We start from the raw sequence: 20,490 nt of genomic DNA, 5'->3' as shown, positions 1-20,490 counted from the left end.
CCTGCACCTGTACCACCCACTCGTCCTGTACCACCCACTCAACCTGTACCTGTACCACCCACTGCCCCTGCACCTGTACCACCCACTCGTCCCATACTTGTACCACCCACTCGTCCTGTACAACCCACTCGTCCCGTGCCTGTACCACCCACTCGTCCCGTGCCTGTACCACCCACTCGTCCCGTGCCTGTACCACCCACTCGTCCTGTACAACCCACTGAACCCTGCCCAAACCCTGTCCTGCCCCAACTCCATATTCTACCAGATTGTCTGCAAGATCTAAATAAGTTATAGTTTGTATCTTTCGTATTCTGCTTCCAAAGTTCGGTGGACCGAAGACGTCCCAATTCACTTATTGTTTTATTAATCTATTGCGAATCAAAAATCATCGTAAGTGGACCATAAAACATGAGACCCCACACACAAAGCGAGTAAAGTGCTGAGCTCCAACCCTGACCGAGTTCACGACCACCACGAGAGAAATGACATCACTGACCTCTTACATAACATCCTGCTGATACCCGAAGAGATTTAAACCAGAGGAAAGACGGCAAACTGACCACTTTATATGCCGAGACAAGCATGTGTGTGTGTGTGTGTGTGTGTGTGTGTGTGTGTGTGTTTAGGGCGTGACCCGCCTGTATAAACTAAATAAGGGTTGTTTCTTTTAAATAATAAGTGACGTTTGGTCGGAGTCAAATACAGACAAAGCTTGTAAAGGTTGAGGAATTTACGAGCAGAGCACGGAGGAGAAGAACAGGAGTTGAGAAGAAAAGGAGAGGTTGATAAACTGACCTCTGGTTATTGAATTCACCTCAGGATGAGGCATGAAAAGAAAAAGAGGAAAGGAAACAATGGTAGCATGGTAGCATTAAACAGGCCTGTTTTTTTTAAATGGATATTAAAACAGAATAATAAAGAAAAATAAGACCACCCCCACCACCTCCCCAGAGAGCTGTTTTGGCGCCTTTTCTGTTTTGGGGCTAATCAAGAGCAGACACGTTTCAGTTCAGATGGTAATCAGAGAAAGTAAAAACCCGACACGGCGTGTGGAGCGCGATGGTGCAGCGACGCTGCGCGGCAAAAAAAAAAAAAAAGTCTCAAAATGGGACTTCCTGCTGGACGGACGAGCAGAGAAAAGCTTTTATGTTTCACCTGGAAAGAGGGCGAAGGCCTGTGTGTGTGTGTGTGTGTGTGGTGAGAACCTTCAGACGTTATAGCATGGAAAAGTACAGAGTGTGTGTGTGTGCAACACTAACCACAGGCGGAGCTTCTAAGAGAGACGTGTGCTGCTTAAAACATGGGAAACACACGTGTGGGTTTATACATGTATATGTGGAGCTATCCATCTCTCTCGCTGAATATATATTACACACACACACACACACACACACACACACACACACAGTTCTATGTCCTATACGCATGTATATGTAATAATTCAAATATTAAAATGTATCCTATATAATTATAGCTATTAGATGCATACACACGATTAAATACGTGTGTAGCTATGATCATATACATACACGTACAAAGCAATATACATGTACACGTGTAGATATACATATAAACCACACACACACACACACACACACACACACACACACGGAAAACTGTACTGTATGTCTATACACACATTATAATATATATATATATATATATATATATATATATATATATATATATATATATATATATATATATGGTGATTAATTATGGTCACTCAGTCCTGGTTGGATATCGGTGGTGTGCTGTGACTGGACCAGTGCTCTGTGAGGAGAAATGAAGCTAAAAAATAAATAAATTACGCAACATCCTGTTTAAACTCCAAGCCTCGCTCACTGCCAACAAAACCTTACACACGCCATTTAGAATATACAGAACACATATGTCCAACTAACACACACACACACACACACACACACACACACACACACGGCGGAATTAAAAAGGTCCTAAAATGTCTTGAAGATGGAGACGAACGCATCACAGACAGAATAAAAATAAAATTATATATATATATATATATATATAGAGTGATATTGACCTTGTGGGTCATTTATATTATATATATAAAAAGGTCAGGATATAAGGAAAAATAATAAAAAAATTAAAAAATGATAATTAATATTTTTCTTAATATCATTAGAGGGGTATTTGCATAAAAAAAATACAAGTGCGAAAAATGAATAAATAGAAATTGGTGGTTAATCTAATAACAATAATAATAATAATAAGTATAATAATAATAATAATAATAATAAGTACATTCATAATAATAATAAGTATATTAATATGTATAATAATAATAATAATAATAATATGTATAATAATAAGTATATTAATAATAATAATAATAACAATAATAATAAGTATATTAATAATATGTATAATATTAATAATTATATCAATAATAAATAAGTATAATAATATAATAATAATAATAAGAAGAAGAAGAAGAAGTATAATATAATAATAATAATAATATGTATATTTATAATAATAATAAGTATATTAATAATAATAATATAATAATAATAATAATAATAATAATAATAATAAGTATATTAATAATAATATAATAATAATAATAATAATAATAATAATAATAATGAATATATTTGATGTAATGGAATAAACACTAAAACAGAGGTAATGAAGAAGAGTTCGGGTGCGTATAAGCCTGAAGATGCCATAAGGACGTTATAACGCGTTATAAAACAGGAGAATTTCCACCCTGAACTGCGCGGTTTCATGACTCGACCTACTTTTGCGGTTCGGACTGCAACAAAACCCAGAAGGGGGTGCTGGGGGGGGGTGATCTCTCCCAGTCCTGAAAGCATTTCATCTCCGAACCTTTTACACGACCAGAACCACAAAAACATGCACCTGAACCCATTCAGAGTGGGTGTGAATCCGAACCGAGCTCTTTAATCCGGAATAAACCCGGTTTAAATCGAGATTATTTCCTGCCGCTGACTTTCAAGTAACAAAGAAAAAAAAAAAAGGTGGAACCTACCACGTGATTCCGAGAAGGAGGGGGGGGGGGATTTCGCTAATTACGCTCCAGTTTGAGTGTGTTTTTAAAGAGAGATTATTAATAATAACCGCGTTCTCCTGGTGAAAAGGTGAAGGATTGCTGGAGGTATTCCTCTCGGTGATAATGTGGAGGAAAAGGGTGAAATAAAAATACTGTTTCCAAGCCGATCGTAGTCCCGCTCGTCCGGGTAAATCCGCTCCCGTTCGGGATTCACGAAATGGGCGAAGGAGCCGAAATCACACAAAGGCACGGAAGAGGAATAAAGAAAGAAAAAAAAAAGCCCACACGATCCGGATCCGGGCTTTAATCCCCGCACTGCAACGCTGTTCCGCCTCCCTGAGCCTGCTCACGGCGCGGTTCCGGTGTGATTCGGCGGTTTTTCGTGCTCGGTGAGCGCGCTGGCGGTGTGTGCTGGAGCTGCTGGGGCTTTTTTTTATGTATATTGTTGTTGTGTCAGAGGGAGAGAGACGGAGGGGGAAAATGGCGCCTCGGCGGATTTTCAACTCTGACAAAACAGAAAACAGCGGCGCTTCCTCCTACTGACACGGTCTCACCGACAGGGGGCGCCGGGGAGCGCGCCACGGGAACGCGCGAGAGCGCGCGCGCGCCACCTGCTGCCGCCTCGAACATGGCGCGCGCACATACATGGACACAGAAATACACACACACACACACACACACACACACACACACACATATATATATATATATATATATATAAACAGACATATATACACACATATACATACACACACACACACACACACACACACACACACATATAAACACACATATACACACATATACACACACACATACACTGCAGCACTACAAGAGACCAGGGTGGGTTCTGCAGGACCCTGAGGTTTTCTTAGATACCACACATTTTTGAGAACAATTTGTACTTTGTGGGCTTTTGTGGTAAAGGACACAGACAGACACACACACACACTCGAGTAACAATGCACATAGATACATCAACGAGTAAACCCAACCCCGTCCCCGACTCCACCCAAACCCAGCCTGCTCATCCCCCTCCACTACACCCAAACCCAGCCTGCTCATCCCCCCACTACACCCAGACCCAGGATGCTCATCCACCCCCACTACACCCAGACCAAGCCTGCTCATCCCCCTCCACTACACCAAAACCCAGCCTGCTCACCCCCACTACACCAAAACCCAGCCTGCTCACCCCCCACACCCAGACCCAGCCTGCCTGTCCCCCACTACACCCAGACCCAGCCCGCTCGTCCCCCCACACCCAGACCCAGCCTGCTCGTCCCCCCACTACACCCAGACCCAGCCTGCTCCCCCCACTACACCCAGACCCAGCCTGCTCGTCCCCCCACTACACCCAGACCCAGCCTGCTCGTCCGTCCCCCCACTACACCCAGACCCAGCCTGCTCGTCCGTCCCCCACTACACCCAGACCCAGCCTGCTCGTCCCCCCACTACACCCAGACCCAGCCTGCTCGTCCCCCCACTACACCCAGACCCAGCCCGCCTGTCCCCCACTACACCCAGACCCAGCCTGCCGTCCCCCCACTACACCCAGACCCAGCCTGCTCGTCCGTCCCCCACTACACCCAGACCCAGCCCGCTCGTCCCCCCACTACACCCAGACCCAGCCTGCTCGTCCGTCCCCCACTACACCCAGACCCAGCCTGCTCGTCCCCCCACTACACCCAGACCCAGCCTGCTCATCCCCCCACTACACCCAGACCCAGCCTGCTCATCCCCCCACTACACCCAGACCCAGCCTGCTCGTCCCCCACTACACCCAAACCCAGACTGCCCCCCCTACACCCAAACCCAGCCTGCTCTTACCCCTAGTAATGAGGACGATTAAACACACAGACAGTTACAGACAGTTTTGAGCATTTTCTGTCTCACAGCCAGTGTGTGTGTGTGTGTGTGTGTGTGTGTGTGTGTGTAAAACAGCTGGGACACAGCTGGATGTGAGTGGCGAGACAGAACTCACTGCCATTTTTTTCTGGCATGTGCAACAAAACGTTAAATAAATCTCTCACGGTGTGCGTGTGTGTGTGTGTGTGTGTGTTCAGTGCCATGTAGTGCTTAAACAATGAATCAGTGCACAACATAGCACCTGAGAGCGGACACGGAGATTGAGGAGCTCTTGTGTGTGTATTGAGGAGAAGAGAAGAAGAAGAATATGGAGAGATATGAAGAAGGAATTTCACTGTGCTGTAACGTACACGTGAGAAGTAAAAAAAGTTTGTCTGTGCAGTGATGGAATTGTGCCTTCTGGTGGTTAGAGTGAGAAACACGTCTCTGTGTGCAGTGGAAAGAGAATCACTGGTGAGGAAATAAATATATAACAAATGATCAGATAAAAAGTGCTCTGGAGCTGTGTCTCTAAAAATGCCCTGAGGCAAGCTTCTGGATCTGTGGGATAAAGGTTAATAACACACACACACACACACACACACACACACACGCGTATCTAAAAACAGCAGGATTTTCCCACAGTAATAAATCTGTAATAAAAAATCTTTGTAAAATAAATAAATTCTGTAAATCTCAGGAACTTCATCCAACTATTTTTCCACCAGTTTTCCTGTTTTGTTGTATTTATGGATATTAAAATATCTATTTTTTTAGAATTTTACTAAACTTATTTTATTGTTTTTATAATTTTTTAATTCCTCCACCACTTAAAATGTAATCGCTTCACCCCCTCATTTATTCTCTTTTTTTTGTATTAAAAGTACATTCTATGAATATATATAACATTTAAAAGTTGTAAACAAACAAATAAATAATATCAATTTAAAAATCGAATACAAATTATTTTCTCTTACCGTTAAAAAAATGCTCGAGTTGGATCCGGACTCGAACTCCATCATTTTGTCCAGCAGGCTCACTGTGTGTGTGTGTGTGTGTGTGTGTGTGTGTGTGTGTGTGTGTGTGCGTGCGTGCGTGTGCTTCTTTCGTTTATCCACAGCAAGAGACCTTGTAGATTCCGGCTTCAATTAATGCAAGAAAAATTGGACTGAAAGAAAAACAATAAATAAAAATTAAACTCTTGATTTATTTTTTCAAATTTAAAAACTGCAATATAGACAAAATTGTTATGCTGTAATCATGATAAAAAGGCAGACAGAAAGGCTGACAGACAGAAAAGCAGACAGACAGACAGAAAGGTAGACAGACAAAAAAGCAGGAAGACAGAAAGACAGACTGAAAGGCAGACAGACAGACAGACAGAAAAGCAGAAAGGCAGACAGACAGAAGGGCAGACAGAAAAAAAGACAGAAAGGCAGACAGACAGACAGACTGACAGACAGATGAGGCCTGAGGTCCAGTCAGTGTTCACATTCAAAACAGGTCTGTCTTTGAGGTCAGAGGTCTCTAAAAGGGCCCCTCAGGATCTTCAATTTAAAAAAGTTTATAAAACATGAATTTAAATGTTTTCGTGCCTTTAACTCTGAACTCAGAGTCTAAAAGGAACCTCGTCTGGGTGGCACCGAATATCTCCTAATGTCTCCTAATGTCTCCTAATGTCTCCTAATGTCCATTTATAACATTTCAATCAGTGTTTTTAGTAAAAATCTTCCACATCAACCCATGACGTCATATACAAATGTGTTAACAGTTTGGGGAAGAAGAAGTGTGGAAAATACCAATACTTTTGGCCATAAAGTATTATATTTATATACACACACACACACACACACACACACACACACACACACACACACACACACATATATATATATATATATATATATATATATGTATATTATACATACACAAAAGTTTAAAATACGAATTAAAGTTTAAAATACAATTGTGTTGCATTAATAATAATAATAATAATAATAATAATAATAATAATAATAAACTAGCCGCTAGCACGCGCTCCGTGACCGGTCTCAGCCTGTTCACTGCTGTTTAATACTAAAACAAACAATTTTCTTTAAAAAACTAAACTCAAAATGGATATATTTTAAAGGAAATCAGTGTATAACTATTACATAAATATTGTATAAACGCTATTAATTACCAAACACTTCAATTCATTTGTACATTTCTTCAATAAAAGGTTCATTTCTGACGTATCTAAGGAAGCTACCCTGCACCGCGGCCCTGTCCCAATACCAGCCGCGCTCCCTCCCTCTGCGCGCTACCGAGAGAACGGTATTGTATGACGCAAGCAAACTTCGTGACTGCACTAGTTAGGGAGCGCTGTGGGGATTTGAAACACGGCGCTGCTGCTGGTTCTCCGAATTGGCCTATTGACTGTTTTTTTTTTAAATAATGTTTAAGAAAATATACAAAACTCTTTCTTACGATTAAATGCGTCTTATTTTGTCCTCTTTTCTCCTTCTTCATCTAAACAATACATGCATTTCTTTCCGCTCGGGTGTGATGAGTGCAGTATTCACGTCCACTCACTTACCTGCGAGGATCAGCCGGACTTGAACCGGAAGCGCTGCTGCGTCCTGAGCGCTGATTGGCTGAGGCAGGGAATGATGGCTTCTGATTGGCTGGAACGGGTTTGTTTTGTACGGAAGGCTTTCTGGTGGTAAATAAACCAATAAGTTTGGCAGTTTTTTAGTCGTGTTTATTAAGAATGTTTTAGTGTTAAGATTTAGAGAGAAACGTCCTTTTTTTTAATATTGTTTATTATATGTATTTAAAGAATGTGTTTATGCATAAAGCTGAATAAGCTCACAACTGTCCAGTCTTGCCCAAGAGCTCCTTTCACACCAATCTGACCTATGATCAGATCATAACTCATCATAAGTTCCCTCATTCTCCACATCAACATCCCTGAAAGCTGCTCCTTCTTCTGGTTCTTTTGGCTCTTTAAATCAAAAACTCAAAATGTGAACAAATGCAAATCAGGATTTTAGTTCAAAGTAATTTATTACGTCTCCTTGAATTCTTAAAATATACATACACAAGCATCTAGGCCTAAAACACAATTCTTTTAATCCAACACACAAACCGTAAAAAAAAAAACAATTTCTAGAGATCCTTTATGCAAACCAACCAAAAACAAAATGATATAAAACATTTTTAAATAATGTGCATCGTCAATAAGAGCACCACATGTCCACATCTCGGGGCCCGGATCTGAATCTTACCGCAGTGCCCCAGAGAATCCTCCTCAGAGAACCCTCCTCAGAAGCTCTGTGAGGGAGCCGGCGTTACTGTGAAGAGCAGAGTTAAAGTCCAGTATTTGTGTGGGTCTGGAAATCGTTCTTCTCTCGTATGAACCTTTCTGATTTGAATTCAGAGATCGTGTGAGAACTCTAAACATTTCCTTACACTTTATATTAATAGATGGTAAGTATGTACTTCTTTCTGATTCACACACACACACACACACACACACACACACACCGTTTCCTCTCTAGGAGACAAAAACTGGTGGTGGGGGTGTGTCGTGGGATTGTGGTGGCGTGATTTGTTCTCTCTCTGGTTCTATCACGATTCAAAGTGCTAAAAATAAAGGGGAGAGGAAATTGACAGAACTCTTACACAGGTCTTTATTTCGATTAAATGAGAATAAAAGGAACACAAAAAAGGCCTAGGCATTAAGACAGAACTTTTCCCATGAACTGTGGTTTGCTTTCTTTCCATGTCCTGGAGATGAGATGGGGATGAAGATGGGATGAAGTTGGGATGGAGATGCAGATGGGAATCTCTGCAGTGCGAACGGAGGATGTTTATTTTGTATTCTTTTACAGTAAAATCCCCCCCCATGTTAATACGTGGATGAAGATCAGATGATGATGAGGAGGATTCACCCAGCGATAAGGCATAACGACAGGAACTGGAGAAAAATTAAGTTTAAAAAAATGAGGGGAAAAAAAAAAAGCACAGTAAAACAGGAATAATAAAAAAAAATACAGAAATGAGGAGGTACTGTATTAGCAGCAGTTTGTTTTTCCTTTTTTTATTCTCCTTCTTCCTCTCGCTCGTGTCTTTTTTTTTTTTCCTGGGTGTTTATGTTCTCTCTGCTCCGTATGGACTGGGTCAGACCCAGGTTGGCATAATTATTTCCGGTGTTGGAGTTCAGAGAGGAGGAGGGGCGGAGGGTTACAGGACCTCGTCGCTCTCCGTGGTGTGGAGTTGTGTGTCGTCTGCATCCGTCATGCTGCTCTCCTGCGACTCCTCCATCTCCGCTGTAACACACACACACCGCAGGGTTACACTTTACACACACACTATAATAGTATACTTACAGAATAATGTAGTACAGAAAGCATACAATATTTTCTTCACTTTCTTTAGAAGACCTAAACCTGCTTCATAAAGATCTGCTTTACAAACCCTATTGCTCTCCTTTGGGATGAATGTGGAGGTTGACTGCACTCCAGACCTCCTCACATTCTCACCTACATCAGTACCTGACTTTACTAACACATGGCTGAATGAGCACACATCTCCACAAAAATCTGGAGGAACATCTTCACAGAAGTGTGCAGCTCATTATAACTGGTGGAGACTGTGGAATGGGAAGTTCAGAAAAGCTTCAATGCTCAAATGTCCACAGACATGACATCATGAGTGGTGAAGTGAAGTGAATCTCTTCATCATGCCACCTGTTAGTGGGTGGATTTATTTATTAGGCAGCAGGTGAACATTTTGTCCTCAAAGTTCATGTTAAAAGCAGGAGAAATGGGCGAGTGTAAGGTCAGGGCGAGGTCAGGCGTGGTCAGGCGTGGTCAGCTGGATAAAGGGCTGCACCGAGGTACAACACACACCTGAGGTTTGATTTAAACACACTAAACTAACTGGTGCTTACTGGAGTAGTAGAGATAATCGTCAGGGGTGACGGGCTCCTCGTCGTCGGGAAGGTAACGCTTATCTATGGCCTCTTTGATCTGATTGTTGGCTCCTTTGGGGTCCAGGTCCATGGCCCATGAAAAGTTCATCAGCGCCAGGTGAGTCTGACCGAGCTTCTTATACACCTACGGAGAGGAAGACAGGAGACAGCGCTCACAATCCAACACTTATGCAGTCGTCACATCAGTCGCCACGTCACCGATCACGGCAGCTTCTTACCTTTCCTATTAAAAAGTAAACAAGTGACTCTTTGGGCACGATCTGTTTCAGCTCCTCCAGCTCCTGTAAAGCAGCCTGTGGGAAGGGGAAAGAAAAAATCAATCAGAAAACAAAATCATGAAACGAATCACGCACAAATGAAAAGACAAGAGAAAAATCCAGCATACCTTGTATTTTTCATTCGCGAAGAGGATGGACGCCCTGTGGAATTTGCATAGTGGGTTCTTAGGGTCGATGCTGATTGCTCTGTTCAGGGTCTCTAATGCGTGGTCTGATTTTTTCAGTGCATGTTGAACCTGAGAGAGAGACAGAGAGAGAGAGAAAATATATTGAAAGAAAAAACAAGAAAGAGTAAAGAAAGAGTAAAACGTCGACTGATTCATCGGCACTGATAGTTGATTGCTGGAGTTGCTGCAAAAATCCAAGTCATTACGAGAGCGGCCTCTAGAGGCGCATCACTGACACTACAAGCTATTTGTGTTTAAACGCGCGAGACTGCGCACTGCACGGAGAGCGCTATATTATATTATTTTATTGAGAATATATTATAGAAATTCTATTTATTTAATTTACCACATTTTTTATAATTCAGTTTCTAAGTTCAGCCCTATTTTACATGGAGTTATTATTTTTTTTAAATCCAGTATTCAGTTGATTGATCGATCGATTATCAGCAAGTACGGGTATCGGGAAAATCCGCTATCGGTAGGTATACCTTTGACTAGTATACACGTGATTGTTACACGTTGTATACACGTGACGGCTACATTTTATGACTCCAGCATCATTTTATTCTGTATAATATACTATTTATACTTGAACCCCCTCCCACCCCTCATACACTCTGTATGGAATATTTCTGTGTGTGTGTGTGTGTGTGTGTGTGATTACACTCACCACTCCGATGTGACAGAGGAGTACGGAGCTCTGTGGGTTAATGCTTAAAGCCTTCTTGAAATGAATCTCAGCCAGGTTAAACTTCTCCTGCTTGTAGTAGATCATCCCCAGACCGTACCTAGTGAAACAGAGGATCATGGTGAACTTCATGTTTAACGTGTACAGAAAGTTGGTTAAAGTGCTGACAGTCTCGCTACCAGGCGTTGTAGTGGCGCTTGTTGAGGCGGATGGCGTTACGGAAGCAGCCCAGCGCCTTCTCCAGCTCCTCTGTGAGCACCAGCTCGTGACCCAGCAGCGTGTAGGCGTAGGCGAAACTCGGGTCCACCTGGATGGCCCGCGTGAAGAACTTGATGGCGATGTCGTGCTCGCGCTGAAGACTGAAACAGTTCCCAGCTACGCACCAGGGCTGAGGGATCAAAAGAAGACATGGATTTGTATGTGAACGGGATATTGTCTTCAACATAGGATTATACTTTGGTGCGCAATCGTTGAATGTGTGCACCTCGGGCGAGTTCTTGTCCATGTCGGTGAGGTCTTTAGAGAGTGCAGAGAGGGCTACATCTTTCTGTAAGTGCCATAGTGTAGTAGAGTAGATCTCCATCCCTTCCACCCGGTAGCTCTCGATGCGCCGCACTTCGGAGAAAATCCTCTCCGCCTGGACAACGTGAATGGAACACACGTGCGTTTTAAATTCGTAACAGGTTATCAGGGGGTGGAGCTTGTATGTAAAACGTACAGCAGGGGAACCCCCTATTTCTTACCTGCATGTACTCTGCCAGCTCGAAGTGGGCGCGGCCGATCTGCCCCAGCACCCAGCCGGTGTTGTAGTGGTGCGCAGGCAGCTGGCTGAGGATGCTGATGGCCTCCCTGCAGTTATACGAGCACAGCGCCAAGTAACCTCGCCCGATGTCCCGCATCAACGACATCAACCCGTCTACAACAACAACAACAACGCTGAAAATACACTATTGTGTTTTCATGTACACAAAAAAACACACACACAAGACAGCATTTTACAGATAAGTGAATATTTAACAACCTCAGAACTACACACACACACACATTCTGTATCATGTGGAAGTGTATCTATAAACTAAATTATCTTTGTTACTAAAATTATGATCTCAATCATATATTTTGATAAAGATTTCACCACAAGACGCCATCGAAATCCCCTTTTTGTGCTGAAAAATAAAATAAATAGAGAATAAACGAGAATACCTGCGGCGGCTTTCTGCAGAGTGAAGGCTTGAAACTGCGGCGCGCTGATGTTGCCCTTCCCTTCGACTAAGGATGAGTCCAGCTTCAGGATCTCGATGCTCTCGTTCAGACTGGACGGGGTGATTCCTCCTTTTCCCGTTTTTGTCTTGGTCTTCCGGTTGGGAATCTTGGTGGGAAACTTCATTTTTAACTTCTTACTGTTCTCCTGAGAAGGGGAAAAAAAAAAAAAACAGGAGCAAAATGTATTTATTGAAGAGAAAATAACAACAACTAGTGTGGTAGCAAGTCTCAGATGAATAATGTGTACCAGATGTGTGTGAGATGTGTGTAACCTCAACTGAAGATCTGCAACAGAAACTATTTTTCCATGCAGAGTCTGAGCGATTCCATGAAGGTTTGATGAATATATTTATTTTATAATCATCCCAATTTTATGAAGCTGTGAGTTTATCAACACGCCGTAATGCACAATGTAACCATACTTTATAAGGCGTTAAGGTGTTTTGAAGGTATGATGTGCTTTTGCACTTCCTTGTGAGGGTGGTGGAGGAAGAAGAAGAAAGGAGGAGGAGGAGGACTGCACCTTGGCGGTGGAGCTGGCGCTGGTGAAAAGCCTTGAGCTCCGTCGAGGCTGGACGTTGGGTGGAGCGGCGATGGTGGGACTCAGCACTTGAGGTGTAGTACTAGATAAATCACACACACACACACACACACACACACACACACACACACACACACACACCATTAAAAAGCAGGCTTGATCACATTTACACATTTTAAAGTGAACGTATGGTCTAGAAATGATAAATGATGTGTGTCTACTCATCCGGGTCACGGCACCAAAACACACATACTTTGAATTTATTTCTGTAACTTCCAACAGTCACTGGTACGAGAGAGATTAAAATAACCCTGTCGCAGGGCATAAATGGCCACTAGGGTGTTCTTGAATATTACAACCTGCTTATGGAATTTCCTCAGTAACTTTAGCATACTTGACGTTAGCATTCTTAGCTACACTCTCCTCGTATCTCCAGTGTAAAACTAATTCAGGAGACCTCAATGCTCGACTGCACGTACAGACAAGTTTAATTGGGAACTCACCTGGTCTGTGGTGCCGTCGTCTGCGTCTGGTTGAACGGATTAGGAATAACCTCGCGACTGTTTCCGCTCTGTGCGAACACCGACTTCGTCCCCACCTGACCGATTCTGCTGACCGTCTATCAGGAACGATAGAGGAACATCGCGGGTTATACAGCGGTACTTGGGATGAACACAAATGATCCATTTAAACCATAATCAAACTAAGAGTAATGAAGTAACCTTCTTTGGGGGACCAGGTGGAGGAGGTGGCTCCATACCCGTCCCACTGTGACTGTAGTTCTGCAAATACGAGGGGTCTCCTGGACTCGGCTCCAGGGGCAAGATGCCGAAACTGGACGTAACGTGAGAAGAAACGTGAGATTGTACGAACTTTATTCTCCTTTGGACAGAGTCGTGTGTGGTTTGTTCATCAGATGGATTATGTGAAAAAAATATGACAAGAGCATAATAAAATGAGCAAAAAAGATTCTGAAGGGGGCCGGGGTACACACTATACCCAATACCCAGAATGCTAGTGCTCTCCTCCGAGCATGTTCAGCTCTTAGGTAAAAACTGATTAATGTTGCTAGCCTGAGTAATGGACTCGCATCTCACACAGTCACTAATCCAAATGAAATCTATTACTAGCGAAAACACATGCAGTGTGTGTGTGTTTGTACCTGGGTGTGAAAGGGCTCAGCGTGGTGGTGCCTCCCAGCAGACAGCGGCCGCTCTTGGGTTTGTTCTGCACCTGTTTGGAGGACAGCAGGGACCCGCCCGTGCCCAGAGGGGCAGAATCGGGCGAAATAACGGACGAGTCGATGTAGGACATGGACGAGTCTGTGTTTAGAGACGAGTACTTCGAGTTGGACGACTCCAGATTAAGCCGGTTCAGTTCCTAGAAGCAAAACGGGACATCATTAAAGGTCAGAGGTGGACTCCGCCCACTTTCAAGCACACTGTGTGCTTTATTATGAAGCTTTCTGATTGGATGTCAAGCGAGCAAATTCCACACAGAACACCGCCTTCGAGTTTCTAGTTTAGACATTCCACTATTCCCACTCATGTTCACTAAGCCCCGCCCCCATGGTTCACAGTGAGCTCATTGATATGTGAAATGACGTAAACCTGCAGAAGAATAATCAGGATAATAACAGGACGCTGTGTTCTTTGGCTCAGTGATTATTTTCTGATATCGAATCGCTTTTCTTGGCCATCGTCTCTCACATATGGGACCAGTGTGTGTGTGTGTGTGTGTGTTTGTGCGCATATGGCGTACCAGCGTGTCCTGGGGCGTCTCCATGAGGACAGAGTCGATTTGCCTGTGAGTCGTGTTATGGCTGGGAGTGTGAGCGGGGCTCATGGGGAAAGACGGGGCACCTCCTCCGCTGCCTCCACTGAAGCTTTGCAGAGATGTGAGCTTGAAGATTTGCTCGGGGTCTGGTCGTTCACCTGCACATACACATGATCAGAATGAGAAAAACAACAACAACAACAACAACGGTGGAGTTTGATCATATTTAAAATGTGTCTAATGTTGGTAAACTGACCGATCTGACACAGAGACTCGAAGGGTGACCAGAGGAAAGGATTCTCACTCATGCTCTTTTGATAACATTCGGCTCCTTTCGCTAAGCGATCGGTTTTGCTGCGAGACATGAAAAGGAGAGGGCGTTGTGTTATTGTACATGAGCAACTACTGCAGAAATAAAACTAAAAGAACAACACACAAGAACCTGTGAGCAAAACTGGCGTAATCACACTCTCCTGTCAATCACATGAGCTCATGTTTGTAGACGAGGGCAGATAAGAACATGACAAGACAAACATGCCAAACGATTACTTCCCCCTAGTAGAAACTCCTCCCACATCCACAGGTTCTCCTTCTGTTTGGTAAAGAAGCAGGAGCTATTAGTGAGGTTTGGTAAATGGAAGCAGTGCTTATGTACCAGTAGATTTGTCCGAGCAGCGCCAGTGTGAAACAGGAGGAGTCGCCAAACTCTGTGACAATGTCATCCTGGCTCTTCTGCTTGTTCAACACGCCACCTGTGAGGATCTGCTCGCCCTCAGCCAGCCTGAGAAATGAAGAAAAAAAAAACACGTGAATACTGGAAAATCCTGCGCAGACACAGATGGGTCGTAAACACGAGCAGCTTTAGTGTGCATGGCATGACGTGTATCCTTTAGTTGCATGCTGGGTCACAAAACAGTTGTTGAAAATGCTTGATGCTATCGCTAACATTATGGTGGTCCTGAATCCGGCTCATAATATGCACTATTTACCACCAAACCTCTAAAACCTGGAACTACAAAGTTTCTGAGATCAAGCTGTGAACTTTAGGGTGTCTATAATGTCCTTTAAACACAGCCGCTGTGAGACGCAAGATAAAAAGATTTAACCAAAAAATCACTTTCACACTGAAGAGTCTGAATCAGAATGAAACTGATACTTCTGAAGTTCGGTCTGATTTCACACATAAAAGTGGTCTAAAAGTGCATTTGTAAAACTCTCTCAGACATTCAGACCTGGTCAATGATTCAGCGGGGAATAAGGTAAGGAATAAGTATATGTTACTGATGTTGGTCCAAATACAAAACATAGCATTTCTCTGTCCTTTGGATCATTTGTTGAAAAGAACAAAAAATATTTATAAAATAAAATACTGAGATATTAAGTAGAGTCCGTTGAGCAAATCTTGTAGATATGGTCACAGTGTAGATGTTTTAACAAAGCTGATCGAGTCAGTCGATCTGCTCGTTTCATCCAGTAAAGTCGATTCAGGCAGAAAATCTATTTAGCAGATCTGGTAGGTTCAGTCAGTGGTCATTGTAGCAAATCTGGTAGGTTCAGTCAGTGGTCGTTGTAGCACATCTGGTAGGTTCAGTCTAAACTGTGCTGGAGCTCACGTTAACCAAAGCAAATTGTTATTTGTTTTCTAAATACCTCCACGATAAAAATGAACACAGTGTCAAGAAACAAATGTAAATGTAATTGTTAATTTAAAATATAAATTAAAACTATGAGTCATCGATGTGCAAAATGGAACCACCATGTAACATGTCCATAATTAGAAACTCATGGTTCTATACACACACGTACACACACGTACACACTGCACGTCTGCTTACTTGCTGAGCTCCACACAACATTTAGCGAGGAGGTATTTGCACTGTGGCGTGGTGCAGCTGTGCCCTTTGAGGAGGTGATAGGCTTTGTAGGCTTTTCCCGAGCGGTAGTAACACGTGGCCAGGAGGAAGAGCGCCTCCTCGGAGTGCACTGACATGGGAATGAGAAGAAACACCAACATCAAAAACTCTCAATCATAAGTGCAAAAAATAAAAACAAGAGCGATGTACAGCTGGGCAGGATCTGACTGAATGAGTGCACAACCGTTCCATAGTTTTATCTCCAACCTGATATCTGATCTCGTTTCGTTAGAGAGCGACTGTATAGCGTCCATATAAAAATATATCCTCTGGTGAACGCTGAAGATCTGCAGACGTTTTGTCAGAGAGAGGAGATGTTCATGAAAGAAGAGGAACGAAGGAGGTTTTGAAAATGACATTACCTTCAGCGTAGAGCCTCTCAGCCAGAAACACAGCGTCTCGATAGGCATAGTGGTTTAAAGCGTGCCAGACAGCGGCCTGGAAATAAATCACACCAATACATCATGTCAAACATCACCCCCATCGCTGGTTTCACTGGAATTAGAGCTGCAGCTGATTGGTTTAGTAATCCAGTGTTTTACCGATCAGTCCGTCGATTAATCAGATAAGAAGTACGGTTGTTAAGTCATTTGTTACTTTTTTTTATTTACATTTTATTGTACACAAGAATATTTGTGAAAACTGAACCCATTTAGTGCATTTAATTGTCCAATAACATCAAAATGCAAACACACAAAAAAATTAATAAATAAAATAAAAATATAAAAATTTATTTTAAAAACCGTAACCGTGCTGTACAGTGTTTTCTTCATCTTTTAGTTTGAAATGATCCCAAACTTTGTGGTGTTTTTTTTTTTCCTGAATCTTCTCCTCACTCTTCGCTGTTTTTTCCTGTTTCTCTATTTCTCGTTCTGCAGCGGTTCCCATGTTCCCTGTCCAGGGGTCTGGCTTATAAACTTTCCATGCAAAGGCTGTGATTGATTAAAAATAAATAAAATAAAAATAAATAAAAACTTTGCATGTTATCTGTGCTGCCATCGTTCATAAATAAAACCCTAATTTAGCAAGTGGTGCGTCAGTAATAATGGTCCGTGGGGAAACACAGTTAAATGATTATGCCTATTTCGATTGTCCAGAGTTAATCTACAGTCCACTCTTCTGGGAAGATGTTCCACTAGATTTTGTGTGAGATTTAATTCAGTTACAAGTGTGTTAGTAAATTCAGCTACTGATGTAGGTTCAAGTTCATTTCAATGTTTATTATTATGTGTGTTTATCCCTGATGAGAAGCCTGGAGGCGACTGTGCCGATGTAACGAGGAAGAAACCTTGAGAGGAACCAGACTCAAAAGGGGAACCCATCCTCATTTGGTTGATGTAGGTGAGGTGAGAAACCTGGGGTGCAGTCAGCGTTCACATTCAATAGGTTTAATAAGGTTGGATCTACAGCAGGAGATCTTCCACCTTCCACACACATCCAACACATGAAAAGCATACGTTAGTGGAGCTGGCTTTGGGCTTTGTGCACAGGGGCACTGTCATGCTGGATGTCGAAGCTGAACTTAATAACGTTCACCTTAATAAACTCGTACCTTATAAGAAGATTTCACACAGAAAAACATCCTTGGTCCAGATTTCTTTAAGGAGAAAATATCAAAAATGACCAGCAGTAAGAAAGATCAATCAGTGCAGTGATGACATCAGCAAAAATCCCACACTGAACCTCCAAGATTTATGGCAGAATCAAAGTCGAAGTATAAACTTCTCTTACCGATGAATTGCTCCCTGTTCACTTCCTATGTTACCCACAATGCCATTCTACACTATATGGACAAAAGTATTGGAAGACCTGACTTCTCCAACCCAACACACACACATTTGTGTAGCATGAGATCCAAACCTGTTCCAGCACGACACTGCTCCAGTGCACAAAGCCAGTTTCATGAAGATCTGGGATGGAAATGTGTGGAAGATCTCCTGCTATAAATCATTTTGAACACCTTTGGAATGAAAATGAATGCTGGCTGAACCCTCAGGCCTCCTCACCTACATCAGTACCTGATTTTATCAACATCTTCCCAGAAGAGTGGAGCTCATTAGAACAGCAAATGCGGACATGTGGATCGAGATCAGAATATTGTGTGTCCTACTGATGATAATGAATTGGCATTTAACCCTAAATTCCACTCGGTCTGAGGAGAGAAATGCAGCAGCACTTGAGTCCTTCAGACTGTCTAACAGATCTGCTTCCATGGTCACCTTTTTCTGCTGTTATCTCCACCGGCATCATCTCACAGGTTAACAACCACCACCAAATTTATTTCTTTTCCAGAATCGCCATTAGAAGGTCTTCAGGGCACATGTGGAATGTGGTCACAATTCAGAAACACCACGTTCCACACCACATTTTCCCTGAAGACCTTCTAAAAGTGATTCTGGAAAATAAACAAATAAATAACGCACATTCTGCTTCCACCATCGATCAACGTGGGGTCAGGAGGAAGTCAGAGGAGATCGATTTGAAATTCAGTTCCTTGTGGTTTGACGTATTGACGTGTTTGTGAGTCCATTGATGAGACGAGAAGCTTTGTAGATGTGTGGAGTTTTTTTTACTCCAGACTTCTTCCAAAAACGTCTGGACACGTCGTATGAAATTCTGCACTTGGGTCTGTGACGGTGGGAGTTCGTGTCTGATTTAACACCATGAAGCAAACAAGCTTCTGATGAAGAAATGGATCCTACAGCAGACATGACCTCAGGCATTCCAACATGTCTTCTCTCATATATATATATATATATATATATATATATATATTGTGTGTGTGTGTGTGTATTAGCAGTCCCATTGAGGTGTTTTTCTTCAGGACACACTACAGCAGTAAAACTCACACCATGATCACTTATACACACTTAGATTGTTGTTTAGAAGGAGAAAAAGTACTAGATGATTAACTCCCCACTATGACCTGTATAAATGCTAATAATTGAATGAAAACACACATCACACACTACTAGCAATGGCGTCTATTAGTAATATTATAGCTCTTTATTAAACGTTATACCAGGACGCCATGTAGATATGAATGTTATTTGTTTGGTCAGACATAATCCCAGGTTTATGTGTGTATACAATTCAAAGCAAGCTAGGCTTCAACATTATCGAGCAGGCTAAACATGCTAACGTTAAGAGTTAGCGCTAATTCAGTCTTTTCCTACAATTAATTAGAAATCATTATTTAAATATTTCCAGGGTTCAGGTTGGAGTTCCTGAAAGATCCGGATGATATGTAAGTATATGTTTTATATTATATTTCGCTTTTATTTCCAGTGTCAAAGCCATGATAACTTTGACGTTTGAAATGAGCTAGGCCTGAACGCAGCCTCGGCCCACAGTGAAAACCCACACCGGCAGGCGAAGTGCGACTTTCCGTTCCAATAAAACCTCGCGTCCGCACCGGTTCGATTTTTACCTGGACAGGTTCCTGTAACACCGTCATTCCGGACCCAGGCTCCTTCCTTCCCCTTCCTCACTCTCGCTCGCGCGCGCTCTCCCCTTCGGCTTCTCCTCTTTCCTCTCTTTCCTCACTTACAGGCCAGAAGTAGCTAACAAACTGGAGCTAGCATCAAAGATTTGAACACACTGACCGTTATCGGCGCCCCGAAGTTATCCGGAAACAGCCGATTCCACTCAAGTGCCTTACGGAAAACGCCGAGTGGTGTCGTAAAGTGCCGAACCGAGATGACGTCACCGGCTGAAGGAAAGAAGGCCTTTTCTCACACATTCATTACTGAAGTTTGCCTTAAATACTCTTAAATTATATATAGTCATATCTCTTCGTGGAATATATTCTAGATTATTTAGCTATTGTGGTCCATGTTGACTTTCGATTTCATTTGTTTGCATATTTTGTCTGCATATTTTGCACATATATATACAAACATACACACACACACACACACACACACACACACACACATATATACAAACATATACACACACGCACACTAATTGCACACCATTCACCTTGACTGTTG

The 20,490-nt window shown here is 42.5% G+C and overlaps 2 protein-coding genes and 1 long non-coding RNA gene across 4 annotated transcripts in view; all 3 read right to left on the bottom strand.

Annotated features, from left to right (window-relative positions):
• Positions 1-3,686, bottom strand: part of kansl1b (KAT8 regulatory NSL complex subunit 1b) — a 34,549-nt gene extending 30,863 nt beyond the window's left edge. Inside the window, 1 exon segment of the mRNA XM_046844236.1 lies at positions 3,023-3,686. The gene's annotated coding sequence lies outside the window, so the exon portion shown is untranslated.
• A 1,285-nt stretch (positions 3,687-4,971) lies between these two features.
• LOC124382121 lies at positions 4,972-7,473 on the bottom strand. Its single transcript, XR_006924982.1, has 3 exons — positions 7,361-7,473; positions 5,869-6,059; positions 4,972-5,452 (listed from the first exon to the last, which is right to left on the bottom strand). It is a non-coding gene; the product is annotated as an uncharacterized LOC124382121 (long non-coding RNA).
• Positions 7,474-8,541: 1,068 nt separating this feature from the next.
• On the bottom strand, positions 8,542-20,131 carry cdc27 (cell division cycle 27). 2 transcript variants are annotated; one of them, XM_046844257.1, is made up of 19 exons: positions 19,926-20,131; positions 16,858-16,933; positions 16,418-16,565; positions 15,238-15,363; positions 14,839-14,936; positions 14,568-14,740; positions 13,969-14,186; positions 13,529-13,688; positions 13,310-13,425; positions 12,789-12,888; positions 12,206-12,410; positions 11,746-11,918; positions 11,487-11,639; positions 11,182-11,390; positions 10,985-11,102; positions 10,255-10,383; positions 10,088-10,162; positions 9,828-9,993; positions 8,542-9,204 (listed from the first exon to the last, which is right to left on the bottom strand). In XM_046844257.1, the coding sequence occupies exons 1-19, from the start codon at positions 19,950-19,952 to the stop codon at positions 9,119-9,121; spliced, it is 2,556 nt and encodes an 851-aa protein (XP_046700213.1). In that variant the 5' UTR covers positions 19,953-20,131; the 3' UTR covers positions 8,542-9,118. The 2 variants fall into 2 exon arrangements, with proteins under 2 accessions (XP_046700213.1, XP_046700214.1); XM_046844258.1 differs by having other exon boundaries at positions 13,529-13,640; positions 19,926-20,130.
• Positions 20,132-20,490: the final 359 nt, after the last annotated feature.

This window comes from Silurus meridionalis, chromosome 29 (assembly GCF_014805685.1).
Source record: "Silurus meridionalis isolate SWU-2019-XX chromosome 29, ASM1480568v1, whole genome shotgun sequence".
Classification (NCBI taxonomy): Eukaryota; Metazoa; Chordata; class Actinopteri; order Siluriformes; family Siluridae; genus Silurus; species Silurus meridionalis.
This window is presented reverse-complemented; position numbering and strand designations above follow the sequence as displayed.